The sequence below is a fragment of the Malus domestica genome, chromosome 09, assembly GCF_042453785.1.
Source record: "Malus domestica chromosome 09, GDT2T_hap1".
Lineage (NCBI taxonomy): Eukaryota > Viridiplantae > Streptophyta > Magnoliopsida > Rosales > Rosaceae > Malus > Malus domestica.
In genome coordinates, this window is record NC_091669.1 from 19,959,720 (window position 1) to 19,974,777 (window position 15,058).

Here is a 15,058-nt window from a genome sequence, read left to right on the forward strand (position 1 = left end):
CTGACATATTCTTTTGTTTCAATCGAGTAAACTCCTGCTTCTTGCGATCAATGTACTCCGGAGGGACACATCTTTTCTTGAAATTCTCTTTAAATACTTCCCAATCAGCTGCCATTTCTGGGGACATAAACTGAGTTTGATTCCTCCACCAACCTGCCGGCTTTCGTCCCCAAAACCAAGTAGTGGTCTCAACCCACCTATTAGCAGGAAAGTTCCCTTGACTTTGCATCACCTGAAACGTCTTCTCAATATGGTCTAGCCACTTTTTTGCCCCCTCGTGACCCTCATTACCCATAAAACGATCCAATTTCAGATTGTACATAGTCTCCAGGGGTGTCCTCTGAGGAGAGGGAGGAGGACGAATTGCATTCTGAAAAACCTGAGCCATTGCTTCCCCTAACTGAGTGATATCAGGGAAATTAGGTTCAGAAGTACGGCGAGATTCCCTACGAGGCGGCATAATTCTGACAGAAAACATCAAAAGATCATTAGAGCATTAACAATTTATACAAGACTACAACCTAGGCTCTGATACCAAACTGACACACCCCGATCCTAGAATCAAGGCGTGCTGGGCGTCACGTGAGCGTGACGTAGCCAAAAGTGCGACACGGAAGCAAAAGATATGAGAAATAAGAAGGAATTTAAACCAACCACTAGCAGTAATATCTTACTAGCATAAAAGAGTGAGTTATAAAGTAAAACACACGAATTCAGAGCGCAGAAACTAGGTGCAGTCAAGTAGGACTATAATTAAGAGTACAACACCCGCAGGTGAGTCCTACATGCAGAACGTCTGTCAGAACGCCGAAAAGAACCTCGTGAGCCACCAACTGCTAACTAGAACCTAGAGGGGCGCAAAACAAAGTTGAGTGGGTCAGTAAAACCAAAGATTTCCCAAAACATTTCATTTAAAACATTTATAACCCCTCACTGTAAAACCTGTATACTTTCCCAGAAAATAACATAATAGCATAATATTTACTCAAATTGCTCAAGCATCAATTTTATCAAAAACCAGTAATTATGCCAGCAATAATGTCAATGATTAAAAATATGGATGCATTAACATGATAGGCGATATAATGAAATAACCGGAGACCCTACAGTGGTCCTGTACGGCTAATTCCAGCTCAAAATCCAACCCAGCCGGAGTCACCACGGTGACCTGTACGACACTACTCTGCACGTCACTCGGAACTACGTAAGGTAATCTGTACAATGAAAAGGTGTAAGAATACGCTCTAGTGCTTCTCTCATCAATCATCGGCGCGCATAAACTAAGGTCACCCACTAGTCGGAATCACCTCTAGCGATCTATACGACTAGCATGTCGGAACCCTCACATGGTCTGTACGACATTCACCTACTTGGATCCAAGGCGAGCGTGCGGTGCGGTGAATAATATAAGCACTAACACCAAGGGTGCAGGTTATGAGCTTTCAATGCAATTCACATAAAATAAATCGTATGAATAACGTAAAACTCACATGTGCATCCACAGCATCAATTCATATATATGCATCAATTATCAATTCAAATATTTCATAATATGCATGCATGGCATTTTAAAACATATTTTCATATAAATCCAATTTCTGGGAAATTAATAGTATATAGGTATATACGAAAACAAAAACTGCTCACTCACTGGTAAGTCGATGGGTCGTAACCCCCGTGACGTCCCTGGATGCGCTCGTCCTCGGGATAGGTGTCACCTATATGCGAAACAACTATAGAAACGTTAATTAAAACACATAACTAACAATTCGAAATAACTTCTCATACGGTGCTCAATTTGGGTATGTGAATATACCACATCGACCTACTCGACTTCACGGACGTCGACAATTTTTTAGAAAAAATTTTGGGTCTGCCACGCGCCCCCATGCGCCGTGGGTGGCACGGACCTACGCACCCCCACGCTCGCTTCTTCTTCCCCGCGTCGCCGGCACAGTGTCGCCGGCGTCGGAAACCTGCAACTCGACCTTTCTCCCTCGTTTCTTCATCATTTTTCATGAAATTTTCACCTACGAGTTCTAAGTTAAGAGGGGAATGGATCTATACCTTGAAAAATCATTAAAAACCTCTGAAATTTCGTCAGGAAAATCCTCCAATTCGGCCAACTTCGAACCCGACGATCCTGATGTCCCAAACCTTCAAACGAAGCACTCCAAGCTTCCTTGTGACCTCACTAAGCTTACTATGAGCTTAGAATTTCCTGAAATGCAAGATTTTACGTGTGCATGAACAGTGCACCATTTCGGGGTTAGGCATTCACGATGATTCAGAGGGTTTCACTTCCTAAAACTAGTACCATTCAACTCAGAACGTCAAAAGGATGAAGAACCATACCTCATTAGCTTCGATCCGTGATGTTTAGAGGGTCCTTGGGTGTGGCCGTACAATTCGAGAGGGAGAGAGTGAGAGAGAGCCGTGAGGGATGAGAGAGAGAGACACGAGGTGAGTGAGGGAGAAGGAAGTGTGTGTGTGTGGTCCACCCTAACCTTAACCACACGAATAACAGCCATTAAATTAATAAAATTTTCCAAACTTAGGAAAATAAACATTATGAATATAGTATATCACACACCCTTCTTAGTAACATCGAGGGCAGCATCGTCATTTCACGTCCTCGTTATATATTCCCGGAACGGGTTATGACACAAGGCATGTTGGCCGTCACGTGAGAGTGACGTAGCCATGTGCATAGTGCGAAAGCAATAAAGATAAGAAATGTACGAATAGTTAAAAACCAAATTACTAGAGTGCACTACTAAACAGAAAGTTATAGAAGTTAGTTACAACAGTGAACACTCCTATTCAGAGCATAAAGTCTAGGTGCAGTCCAGTAGGACAAGTACTAGTGATACAATACTAGAAATGTCCTACTATTATTTAGATAAGTCAGAACTGCCGACATCCTTAAGCCACCAATATCAAGCTTACTTAAAACCTGGAGGGGCGCAAAACAGAAAACCTGAGTGGGCAAAAACAAATGTTTTACAAAATCATTTTCTTTATCGACATATCTAACCCCTCGCTGTAAAACATGTATAATTTTTCCCAGAATCAGAATATAAGCATATACATAATATATATATATATATATATATATATATATATATATATATATATATGAAATCATATCAATTCAATTCATGCTTCACATAATTATTTTCAAATATATGCCATGCCAATATATAACAGAGTAAGCAATTCAGGTAAGAATAATTTCATAGAAATATGATATGTTAGCCGGAACCCCTGAGGTGGTTTGTACGGCTGAATTCATAGCTCAAAAGTCAATATAGCCGGAGTCACTACAATGACCTATACAACAATATACTACACATAAGTCGGAACCACTAAGAAGGGTCTGTACAACAAGATTAGGTGAAATATAATTATGCTCAACTCTATTCTCTCATAATAGCCGGGCGATAAATCGCTAGTCACCTACGAGTCGGAACCATGAATAAGGTTTGTATGACAAGACTGTGCACTTAGGTTGGATCCAATATGAGCATATAGTGCGGGAGGTGACGTATATACACAAGTCTATACCTTATATCTCTGGCTAAATCTCAATCACCCTAGGTGCAGTTTTAATGAGCTCAACATTATTCAATCACATATCATATCATCGATGATTCATATGACCAAACATAATTTACCTGAATTTACCTGTACCTCCACAGCACCACACACACACACACACACACACACACACACACACACACATATATATATATATATATATGCGACTATGAAATGCATATTCATAATATAAAAGTATTTGACATATTATTTCAAAGCATACTTTCCTAAAAATACATTTCTGGGAAATATATCAAGTATATAAGTATATACTGAAAACAAAAGCCCACTCACTGATATGTCGGCGGGTCGTAACCCCCGAGTTGCCTGTGGATACGCTCATCCTCGAGATAGGCCTCACCTATATGAGAATTAACTATAAAAACGTTATTTTAAAGCACATAGACAAAACTAGCTAATAACTTCTCATACATTGCTCAATTTGGGTATATGAATATACCACAGTGATCTACACAACCTCACGAACATCGTAATATTTTTAGAAAAAAAATTCTATGGCTCATGCGCCCTCACACGCATCACCTTCAACCTCCAGACGCTGGAACTGTGTCACTGGCGCCGGATTATGGGGCAAACATGCAACTGCCTATTTCTCGCTCGTTTTTGCACCATTTTTCACGTAATTTATACCAAAATGAAGCTCTTAACTTGTAGAACACAATCATACTAATTTAAAGTGCTAAAAGTCACGAAATCTCACCAGAGAATTCCAAGAAAACCGGCCAAACTTCGTCCACACGATTCCAACGTCCAAAATCTTCAAACAAAGCACTCTGAGCTTCCTTGGGACTTCACTAAGCTTCCTACAATCTTCAAATTCCCAAAAACATCCATAATTATGTGTGCATGAACAGTGCACAATCGGGGGTTATGAAAAACTAGGGTTTTCGAAGGTATCCTTATCTGAAATGGGTACCAATAGACTCGTTTGAGCTTCACGAACACAATGGTGCCAACTTTGACCATGATCCGTGAAGTTTTGATGGTTTTGGGGGGTTTGTCCGTACGATTTCGAATGAGAGAGAGAGAGTCTGAGAGATGAGAGAGAGGGCACGGGAATGAGAGAGAGAGAAGGGTATGGATGTGTGTGGTCCAAAAATACACACCAATCAAATTGTTTAATCCTTTTGGTCTAATTAGGTCCAATTAGTTAGGAATATAACTAATTGACCCAATTCCTTAACCCAAACACAAACACACGTCCAACGCTCAAGGGTAAATCCGTCTTTTCACAACCACGATAATTAATTCTCGGGACATGGAGCTTTTCGTTAAAGTTTCCTAAAATAAAAGCTGAAAAAGTTGTTATGCACTTCAAAAATACATCATGCATAGTTCCCAAGTTATGAAAATAAAAAAAGAGCGCATCAGGACTATTTTGAAGTGTTTGAAAAAAAAAATTAGGGTGATAATTTCCAATAAAGAATACAAATTAATTGAGCTGTCAAATAGGTTTGTACCCCTTGGAGATGTGGGTGCCAAATTGATGTTGAGATAAGTTGTTCACTTTTAACAAATGGTTTAATATCACTTAGTATTATGATCTGGTAGTATTTTCCTTTACTTGTAAGTGAGAGGTTTTATATTCGATTCTTACTAAAAGTGAATTTGAATCATATTATTGCTAGCACATTGTGAGGTTTAGCATACTCTCCCACCACTTAATATATATATAAATGTCGTTTGTTTGAAAAAAAAAAAGAAAAAAAGACAAACAAAAACAAATGGCCCAATTTAAAGCCCACGGTTGGAGCCCGCGGGAGTGAAGCGAAAGCGCGGGAAACAGAGAGGGGTGCCAAAGCTAAATCACAAACTCCAAGTCGAAGAAGCAAACCAGAGAGGATGAAAAGGGAAGAGGAAACAGAAGAGGAGGCGGAGTCCCCAAAATTCCCAGCATTTCCGTACAAACCCTACGACATACAGATCGATTTCATGAAGGCCCTCTATCACTCTCTCAACAAAGGAGGCCTTTCCATGCTCGAAAGCCCCACCGGCAAGTCATCACTCTTCTGCGGATACTTCTGCTTTCATTTCTCTGATTTTTATGCTTCTCCGTTTCGAAAATTGAACCGTTCGAGTTCGATTGAAAACCCCATTTGTTATATGGCTGCATTTTAGGCATCCGTAACTTAATCAATTTTATTTTTCTGGGTGTTTTTGTGAATTTTCGTTTTGGGTTTTGTTATGGGAATGGATGAATCAAGATTCTTACTTTATCAACTAACAATAATATATTTTCTCAGTCATTCCCCCAAATGCAATTTTAAAGTGGTTTTGTTTTTGGGGGTAGAAAGAACTAGCATCTGGTTGATTTTAGTGTTATTCACATATACTTACTCATATATATATATATATATATATGCGTGTATATCAATGTATGTATAAGTATATTGATAAACTTCAATTGAAATTTTGTCCTCATTTTGTACTGTTTTGTTAAAATATCCCAACATTTTACAATTTTTATTGGGCTTGATTTGAGATCTTTATGTTTCAATAGGGACTGGGAAAACTCTAAGTATCATTTGTAGTGCTTTGCAATGGGTGGTTGATAGGAGGGAACAACAGAAATCTGAAAATTGTGTTGAATCTGATCTTAGTAGTGCTAAAGATGGTCGAGTTGACTCGGATGATGAGCCTGACTGGATGAGAAATGTTGTTATTAACAAAGACAAGCAGAGTGAGGAGAAGAAGTCTAATAAGAAGGAGAAATTTGGGGTTGGGTTTCGAAGGGCCAATAAGAGAGGGAGCCATGGAAATTGTAGAGATTTGTTCTCGCAGAGTGTTGAGGAGGAGCCTTCCGCAAAGAAAGAGGAAAAGGATTTGCTAATGAGCAATGATGCTGTGGAGTTAAGTGATGAGGAGTTTTTGGTGGAAGATTATGAAAGCGAAGAGGAAGGGGATCTGGGTGGTGGGAAGTCAAAGAGGAAGCTCTCTGGGGTTTCTTTTAGTTCGTCAAGCGAGGAAGATGAAGAAGATGGGTCTGGTGACGATGAATTTGAGGATGAGAAGGTGCAGGTTTATTTTTGTAGCCGGACACATTCACAGCTTTCACAGTTCATAAAGGAATTAAGGAAGACGATCTTTGCTAATATGATGAAGGTGGTGTCTTTGGGCTCAAGGAAGAATTGCTGCATCAATGAAGGTATGAAACTCATCACTGAATTAGTAGATTATAGTTTGTGTATTGTTACATTCTTCTGGGGAATGGTTTCAGAGGTATTGAAACTTGGAAACTCAACTCGCATCAATGAACGCTGTTTGGAACTTCAAAAGAACAAGAATAAGGATGTTTCCAAAATCAAGGTAACAAATATGTCCATTTAAGATCCTATCAGCCATATCTCATGCACTTGATTGAATTTGTTTTACTGGCCTCTGACATTTTTTCCAACTTAGAGAATTGGATTTCCCTGGACAAATGATAGTGTTTAATTTTCATATCGAATACATTGGTGTTTAATGCATTTTAATCAATTTGTTATGGTTTGCCTATCTGATTTCCTTTATCAGATTTTTTTGTCTGCTACGTGGGAGCAGCCTCTCCATAAATGGGGGTAAGGCTAGCCGACATTCACCTCTCCCAGACCCTGCGTAAAGTGGGAGCTTTGTGCACTGGGTACGACCTTTTACGTGGGAGCTTATAGGTCTAGTGATTAAGAGCATTTATCCCTACACGACCTGGCTACTTGAGGTCCTGTGTTTGAATCCTCCTCCCAACAATATATTTTGGTAAAAACCGTAACTGTTTGTCTGGTGCAGGCCCTTCAGTTTTTGTTTCACCCTTGCATTCTGTGCTTTCTTAATATAGTTTGTATAGGTATTCATGAGGAAAATATACCACACTTTAACTCATGTAGGTTCCTCGTCGAGTGGTCTTGGACTCTTGGATGCATACTATTATTAGATACCACGATCTTGTTCTAGCTCTTTAATCCGGCATCTGGGCTCCTTGGATGCTCAATACTAAACCCGAACTTTGTCCCAAGGATAAGCTGGCATGTAGGCCAAGTAGCAAATGGTGCTCATAAATAGCATTGATAAGAAGTGCATATCTATGAGTTGTTGGTCTAGCGGTCAGGTCCTTGGTTTGCTCCCAAATGGTCTGGGGTTCGACTCTCTCCCACGGCACCCACCTAGCAAATGCTAGAGTTTCTTGCTCTCCAAATGTTGTTGGGTCAGGCGGGGCCTAGTGATTGGTCGGATACACTAGTTTAAAAAAAAAAAAAAAAAAAAAGAAAAGAAAAAGAAGAAGAAGTGCATGGTCGTATATTGATTTCATAAGAAATGTGTAGTCATATATCATTTGATAAGAAATGCATGATATAATCCTGAGGACCCGTTTCACCCTGCGCTGCTTTATGCCAATGCCAGAACAGACACATGATCTAATTGTGCACCATTTTGTTGAACCAATTGCTTAAGAATATAGCTCTTGGTTCAGAATTAATTGGAAGGAGTTAAGCAATAAGGGTCGGTAGATCTACCCGGTCTACTGTTCTGTTTTATATGACATGAAGGCAGATCATTTCTTCCTGATTCAAAGGTCACTAACCATCATGCACAATACGATCTACAAAATTCTCTTCTCATTCTTCTTAGGGGTTTCTCTTGGCTGATGATAGTATTGATCTGCAGAACTTAGGTGCCGGAGTCAGGATTCGCAGGAACAATGCTTCTTGTGGATGCCCGATGCTTAGAAAACATAAACTACAAAAAGAATTCAGGAGCATGATGTCTCAACATGGTGCCTTGGATATTGAAGATCTTGTTGATCTTGGAAAAAGCATGAGGACTTGTCCATATTATGGCTCCCGAAGCATGGTTCCTGTTGCTGATCTGGTGGTTCTACCGTATCAGTCTCTTCTTTCTAAAGCATCTCGTGAGTCTCTTGGTCTCAAGTTAAAGAATAATATTGTTATTATAGACGAGGCTCACAATCTAGCTGACTCCTTGATCAGCATGTATGACTCAAGAATCACTTTTTCGCAGGTATTTAAATTCTGAAATTTTATTTATCTAGTATGACTGGAAGCTAGTTGATAATCTTTCTATTTCATTTGTGTAACTGGTTTGGGTGCTCATCGACTGCTTGTCTAAATTGATCATATTATCTAATCCAATGATAGAATAGTAGGCAATGTCAATAGTTTTGTAGTCTTCACTTAGAAGTTAGAACCTAAATTTTTCATCACAATGTAAGCTTTCAGTGTTGACATTATATATTTTCAGTGAAAATTGTACTATCTCTTAGCAGTTCTCCTGACCTTTTTTACAGCTGGAGGATGTGCACGGGCACATTGAGAAGTACTTTGCAAGATTTTGCAATGTATTGGGACCTGGTAATCGTAGATATATTCAAACTCTCATGGTGCTCACTCGGGCTTTCCTCCAAGTGTTTCTAAGAGAGGATACGGGCTGCGGAAATTCTTGTCATGATACTGAAAAGGCTTCTGGAGCAAATGGAACGCCTACTTCCTCTATGGCCATTAATGACTTTTTATTTTCCCTCAATATAGACAACATCAACTTGGTCAAATTGCTTCAGTATATAAAGGAAAGCAACATCATGCGCAAGGTGAATCCTTATTCCCATTATATAGTGTTAATTGGAGCTATTTTTCCCCTCTTTCCATGTTCAAGAGGTTACAATGTACTTGGTTTGCCAGGTCTGTGGTTATGGCGATAAAGTAGGCATTCAAAAGAGTTTGGCACTTAATGGCGGTGAAGAGAGAAGCACTTTGTCCAGTTTCCAAGCATTAGCAAATTTTTTGCTATCACTGACAAATAAAGATGGACATGGGAGGATTATAATCTCAAAGACTAGTCCAACATGCCCTGGAGAGGAAGGAGGATATATAAAATATGTTATGCTGACTGGGGATAATATTTTTTCAGAGGTTCGCCAAAAATTCTTAATTCTGGAGTAACTTGTTTTCATAATATAGTATTCATGTCCAAGTTATGAAACATTAACTCTGAACTTCACAGATTGTGGATCAAGCGCATGCTGTTGTACTGGCTGGGGGAACTCTCCAACCTATAGAAGAAACAAGGGAGAGACTCTTCCCTTGGTTACCACTGAACCAGTTGCAATTCTTTTCATGCAGCCACATTGTTCCCCCAGAGAGCATTCTGCCAGTTGCAGTTTCCCGTGGTCCTTCTGGTCACACTTTTGACTTCAGCTACAGCTCCAGGAGGTCATCAATCATGGCAAGTAGATTTCAATCTTCTTTTAAATAATTATAGAAAGTCAAAATTTCTCTCTTTTTAGTGCATCTGTAATTTATTGATTTTAGCTACTGTGTCAATATTTTTTCTCCGATTTTGCTTTAAAACTTTTAAAACGCAGTTCATTCCCAGGGGAAAAATCACTTCTGCTGTCGATTACAGTAGCACCTTTTTCTGCTTATTACTTCTTTTTTGGGATTCGTACTGGGTATTGGCTGACTATTTATGTTGATGAGCTTGAGTTTACAGATACAGGAGCTAGGGCGTTTGGTTTGCAATTTGGTGACCGCAGTTCCTGAGGGAATCGTTGTCTTCTTCTCTTCATTTGACTATGAAGGACAAGTTTATGATGCCTGGGAAGCTTCAGGTATCCTTGAAAGGATTAAGAAGAAGAAGCGTCTATTTAGAGAACCTAGGAAGAGTACACACGTAGAATCTGTTCTCAAGGAATATAAGGAAACAATTGAAACATTGTCTTCTGGAGAGGGGAAAGAAAATCCTTCTCAGAGTGGTGCAATACTTCTTGCTGTCGTCGGTGGTAAGATATCAGAAGGCATCAACTTAAGCGATGGGATGGGCCGGTGTATAGTCATGGTTGGACTGCCCTATGCTAGCCCTTCCGATGTTGAGTTGATGGAGAGGGTGAAGTACATAGAAGGGTTGGGAAACTCAAATTCCACACAGCTGCCAAATCTTTCACTTAGTAATGAACTTCACGGTGGAGAAGTACGTGCAGGGTTTGACATCCTCAGAAGTTGCAGACGCCGAGGAAAAGATTATTACGAGAATCTTTGCATGAAAGCTGTAAATCAGTCCATCGGTATGTCGTATTACAAGTTCAGTTCTTACATACTTCAGAAACATAGAAATCGGACCACTCATTTGTTAGCAGTGTAAACATATTGAAGTTTTTCTTTGCCTGTAACAGGTAGAGCAATCCGACACATAAATGACTACGCAGCAATTTTACTGGTCGATACGCGGTACGCAACTGATTCCTCAAAACGGAATTCTTCCCATCCAACTAACAAGCTTCCAAAGTGGATAAAGGATCGCTTCGTTGCTTCAGCTGATTACGGTGAAGTTCATAGGATGTTACATCAGTTCTTTAAACATAACAAGAAGAAATGGCTTCAGCAGTAAGTTTCTGGTACTGAGAAGTGAAAAAACAAGGGTTTACTCAGTAAATCTTACAAAATTAAAGTTTTCACTTAATTGTATGATGCAGCAATTATTGTAGAGCCATCATAGAGCAACTATAGGGAGTGAAGAATTATGTCAAATTATACCTCAGTTAGTTATGAGCATTTATCTTTGAACCTGAAATCCCACGTTCGATTCTCCAATCCCAAATATCGCTTTTGTATCAAAAAGAAATATAATCGCATGCCTTTATGACTTTGAAGCTAGGAAGGTGCGCACATTAATGAGGGGACCTAACTCGTCATTTTGAAGTCACAAACTTATGCGTTTTTTTTTCTTTGACGAGAATCGAATCTAAGACCTCTCACTTGCTAGTGAAGAGGAATACCACAAGGCCATAGTGTTAAGTGGCACATTGCGTTTAGCTTGTAAAAAAAGGCCAACACCCTTTACCATTTCCAAACTCAAAGAGGGGAGGTTTTGGCTTTAAAGCATTGCAACTGTGAGAAAGTCACTTGAGTCTGCATAATTCCAAATGCCATCTTATCTTCATATCACCAAAACATGATACCAACTTACAAATGGGACCATGCATCACCTCATGCTTATATATTTGGAACAAGGATTACTCCAAATTATTATGCTTTCAAGGTACACCTAATCTTGGATTAACTTGCTAATGACAAGTAATCGACTCTTGAATCTTAATCTAGAAGACATGCTAGGATCAGCTGCGCATGTGCACATACATTGATCTTAGTCATTTGTGTTTGTGGAATCCACAAAGCAAGAACGGCTAGGACTAGTCTATGTGCACGTACTACTGATCGAAGTCTTGATTACATTTATATATAATACAGTATTGAATTTAATAGCTGAACATAAAATGAAGAATTTCCCCGAATAAACAGATTTGATTAATGTATAGTAGGAGTAATGGTAGTGTTTGGCACCAATGCCATATATGTTATGAGTGTGGGACACACCTATGTGATGATCGACAAGGACCACTTGGTCTATGGGGCCATATCACACATGGGTTAAAAAAAGAAGAAGAAATCTAAATTTGGGTAACTGACTAAGCCTATTTAAAATATGCTTTAACCTTATTAAATAACAGCAACTCTAACTTTAGGCTTTACACTTTAGCCTTTGCATCTTAATGAATGCCACTGCACTTTATAGAACAAGGAGTCAAAAATCATGATGTTTTTGGACCCCAAAGTCTCCATTCTGGTAATCCCACTTTTTTTTTATAACTTGAATCAGTCTTCTAACCATCATGGGATGACTCCGTGGTCGGAGACGAATTCCAGACCCGTATTTCACATGACACGTTTTGAGTTCAATTCCTGATGCTGGTGTATCGCAAGATGGTGGCTTGGAAGGGGCTGAAATAACTCTGTGAGTTTTTTCGACCCCTGAAATTGTGGACTAGTCGTGGCAAAGCTACCAGATGGTCCCTTTTTTGGAAAAAAAAAAAGTCTTCATTAATGAACCTATTTATTTATCCATCACCAACTAAATTGCCAAACTTCAACTTTTTCAATCTCTAAATAAGCAGGACCCTTCTCATCTGTGATCTTACACATTCAGTTAATCAATAATTTTAGGGAGAGAGAGAGAGAGAGAGAGAGAGATGAAGGCAAAAGAGATTGGAGTTTTGTCTGTCTTTGTAGACATGAGGGAGTGAGGCAAAGAGAAGAACAAGCATTTTTGTACTTCAGCAGAGCCAGAAATGGTGCTAGAAAACACCATTGCCAAAAGCAAAAAACTCATTCGAAAAACTCTCGGGAACCTCAAGTCCTTCTTCTGTGGAGGGTACAAGAAACTGCCCAAAACCATTTCCTTCAATCCCTTCTATTGTGGGAGAGACCTGAAGTATCAGCACCCAACAGATAACTTGTACGCCGATTTTTATGATGAGTGGGAGTCCACTCTGGGTAATGTGACGAAGATAGATAGCGCGCCAGAAGAACCAACAAAGGAAGAAGACCAATGTAGCCCTAAGAAGATCAAACAAGAAGGGGGATTAATGCAGATGAAGCAGACTGGGAGTTCTCATCTACAAAAAGGAGAAGCTCGGGCATCTTCACAGAACGCAAATGCAGAAAGCTATACTTTAGCAAGAAGGATGAAGGAGTTTGAAATGGTGGATTCAGGTGATGTGGAACAAGTGCTGGATGTAGAAGAGGCGCTTCACTACTACTCCCGCCTCAAAAGTCCGGCCTACCTTGACATTGTGGACAAGTTCTTCTTGGATATGTACGCAGACTTCTCCATTCCACCAGCGCCTATCAGCGTCAACAATTCAAAGCGGAGACTGGGCTCGCAGAGACTTGGCTCGATGAGGTTGTAGACGAATGTGTTAGTGAGTTTTTTGTTGTGCAGATAGATCTGTTGTTCTTTCCCACATTTTGTTTTCATTTCCACTTTGTGTGTATTCAGTTTTCGTTTTCACTATTTTCAGCCTTAAACACTTCTTTGTACCCAATACTGGTTGTTTGATAATCTCTTATCAATGAATGCGGCTTAGTTAATCGGAATTTTCTTAGTCTGGAAGCACAAACAATGAGCAAACAAGAAAAACAAATCAAGTATATTACAATTGGAACATGTCTTATCATACCGCTTTTGAACAATTGAGCCGGATCTGACCCATTGGTGTTGTCAAGACTTGGAGGTCCGACAGCTTCATCATTGCCATGGCAAAATCACGACGGAACAAGTAGGCATCAAAAGCATATGCTGTAACCCAATTGCAAGTTTCTGCCCTAATCGTCAGCTGCTGATCAGCATAGAGGATTCCTTTGCCTTGCAAAAGATTCCGGTAGTACACGGTGCCAAAAGCTGATCTAGGTCCCTCATATTCCATTGCCATTCCTGCCTCCTCAGATGAGGGTTGCTGCGAGTTTATGTGGAATTGGGATGGTGCTCTCGTTGATGACACAAATCCGTAAAAAGGAGGGTTTTGTGCTGGAGCAGGTACCGAGTGACTGTTGTTGCATCTTGATCTCATGAGGCGAAGGAATTCAACATCCAAAGATGGGTCCGGCTTATGAGTACCACTGAAATTGTAGAGACGGTTTTCGAAGAATTGGCACTGGATCATTCCAATGCTGTGAGCACCTGAAACCAAACAGAGGAAACAAAGTCTTGATATCTTAAGCGGCAGCTGTTAGTTTTGAAATGGAAGAAGAGAAACAACCACGGTATGACAAGAAAAATGCCAATTCCTACAACTGAACTAGATAACAGCGAAGAAATGAGCAAATACAACTAAGGCAGATACATAAAACAGTAAAACCGATCAACGAAATAGTCATAACCGGTACAGAAAAGCGAAAGAAGGATGAATACCGAAGAGGCTGACAGTTTCTCTTTCATCAAATCCCCTTGATGCAAAGGATGCAAGCGTCTGCGGCAGATCATCTTCCGGATAAGGAAGCTCATATGTTGCAAGGTCACGGAAAGAAAGAGTGCTCTTTCCTTCCAGTATGCAAAGGATAGAAGGGGCCACCAGCCTGAAATTCATTAACTCAGTAAACCACATTTAATCCATGTCTGTATGTATGTGTGCATGAACGCACGTGCATGTTTGAGAGAGAGAGAGAGAGAGAGAGAGAGAGAGTCACCAATGCAACACAATCTCTTGCTGCCAGAACAAGAATATCAGCACAACAAACAACTCCAGGACATACTTTTTCAAGCTCTCACTTGATCGTGTCGATTACATCGAAAATCTTTCTCAGCAAGCATTTCTTCAGTAGAATCCAATAAAACAGAGGCATCACATCCATTCACAAGATACAATCAGACACAAAAATCAAAGGAGAGAGAACAAAGATTCACAGGGATCTCCGAGAACACTAATTAATGTTGGATAATTACGAAAACCCAAATCAGATTTAGCAAGAAGCCGAACACCCATATGAAGATTCAAGAGAAAGAGCAAGAAGACTCACCTGGATGAAGCAGTCATGGAAGACAAGGCGCAGGAGAGCAGGGGCCACATCAGGCCTGGCTTGGAACAGTTTGTCAACCACTTCTCGTACAATTTTCT

At 39.9% G+C, this 15,058-nt stretch overlaps 3 protein-coding genes across 3 annotated transcripts; 2 read left to right on the top strand and 1 right to left on the bottom strand.

Moving 5' to 3' along the window:
* Window positions 1–5,424: 5,424 nt before the first annotated feature.
* LOC103443822 (uncharacterized) lies at window positions 5,425–11,178 on the top strand. The gene is made up of 9 exons (XM_008382717.4): window positions 5,425–5,614; window positions 6,122–6,766; window positions 6,839–6,927; window positions 8,260–8,613; window positions 8,900–9,199; window positions 9,291–9,521; window positions 9,613–9,834; window positions 10,102–10,672; window positions 10,781–11,178. The coding sequence occupies exons 1-9, from the start codon at window positions 5,464–5,466 to the stop codon at window positions 10,993–10,995; spliced, it is 2,778 nt and encodes a 925-aa protein (XP_008380939.3). The 5' UTR covers window positions 5,425–5,463; the 3' UTR covers window positions 10,996–11,178.
* Window positions 11,179–12,733: 1,555 nt separating this feature from the next.
* Window positions 12,734–13,354, top strand: LOC103443808 (uncharacterized). Its single transcript, XM_008382705.4, has one exon. It carries the CDS (start codon window positions 12,734–12,736, stop codon window positions 13,352–13,354), a length of 621 nt encoding a protein of 206 aa, XP_008380927.1.
* Window positions 13,355–13,492: 138 nt separating this feature from the next.
* On the bottom strand, window positions 13,493–14,663 carry LOC103443823 (putative Peroxidase 48). The gene is made up of 2 exons (XM_029108818.2): window positions 14,356–14,663; window positions 13,493–14,124 (listed from the first exon to the last, which is right to left on the bottom strand). Exons 1-2 carry the CDS (start codon window positions 14,546–14,548, stop codon window positions 13,619–13,621), a joined length of 699 nt encoding a protein of 232 aa, XP_028964651.1. The 5' UTR covers window positions 14,549–14,663; the 3' UTR covers window positions 13,493–13,618.
* Between the last annotated feature and the right edge of the window lie 395 nt (window positions 14,664–15,058).

Bases quoted from the DNA above. Each gene is read 5' to 3' on its own strand.
- LOC103443822 (XM_008382717.4), top strand. From the start codon at position 5,464: ATGAAAAGGGAAGAGGAAACAGAAGAGGAGGCGGAGTCCCCAAAATTC. The intron at 9,522-9,612 runs GTTCGCCAAAAA...TGAACTTCACAG, and splicing joins GGGATAATATTTTTTCAGAG to ATTGTGGATCAAGCGCATGC. The intron at 10,673-10,780 runs GTATGTCGTATT...TGCCTGTAACAG, and splicing joins AGCTGTAAATCAGTCCATCG to GTAGAGCAATCCGACACATA.
- LOC103443808 (XM_008382705.4), top strand. From the start codon at position 12,734: ATGGTGCTAGAAAACACCATTGCCAAAAGCAAAAAACTCATTCGAAAA.
- LOC103443823 (XM_029108818.2), bottom strand. From the start codon at position 14,548: ATGTGGTTTACTGAGTTAATGAATTTCAGGCTGGTGGCCCCTTCTATC. The intron at 14,125-14,355 runs GTATTCATCCTT...GTTTGGTTTCAG, and splicing joins AGAAACTGTCAGCCTCTTCG to GTGCTCACAGCATTGGAATG.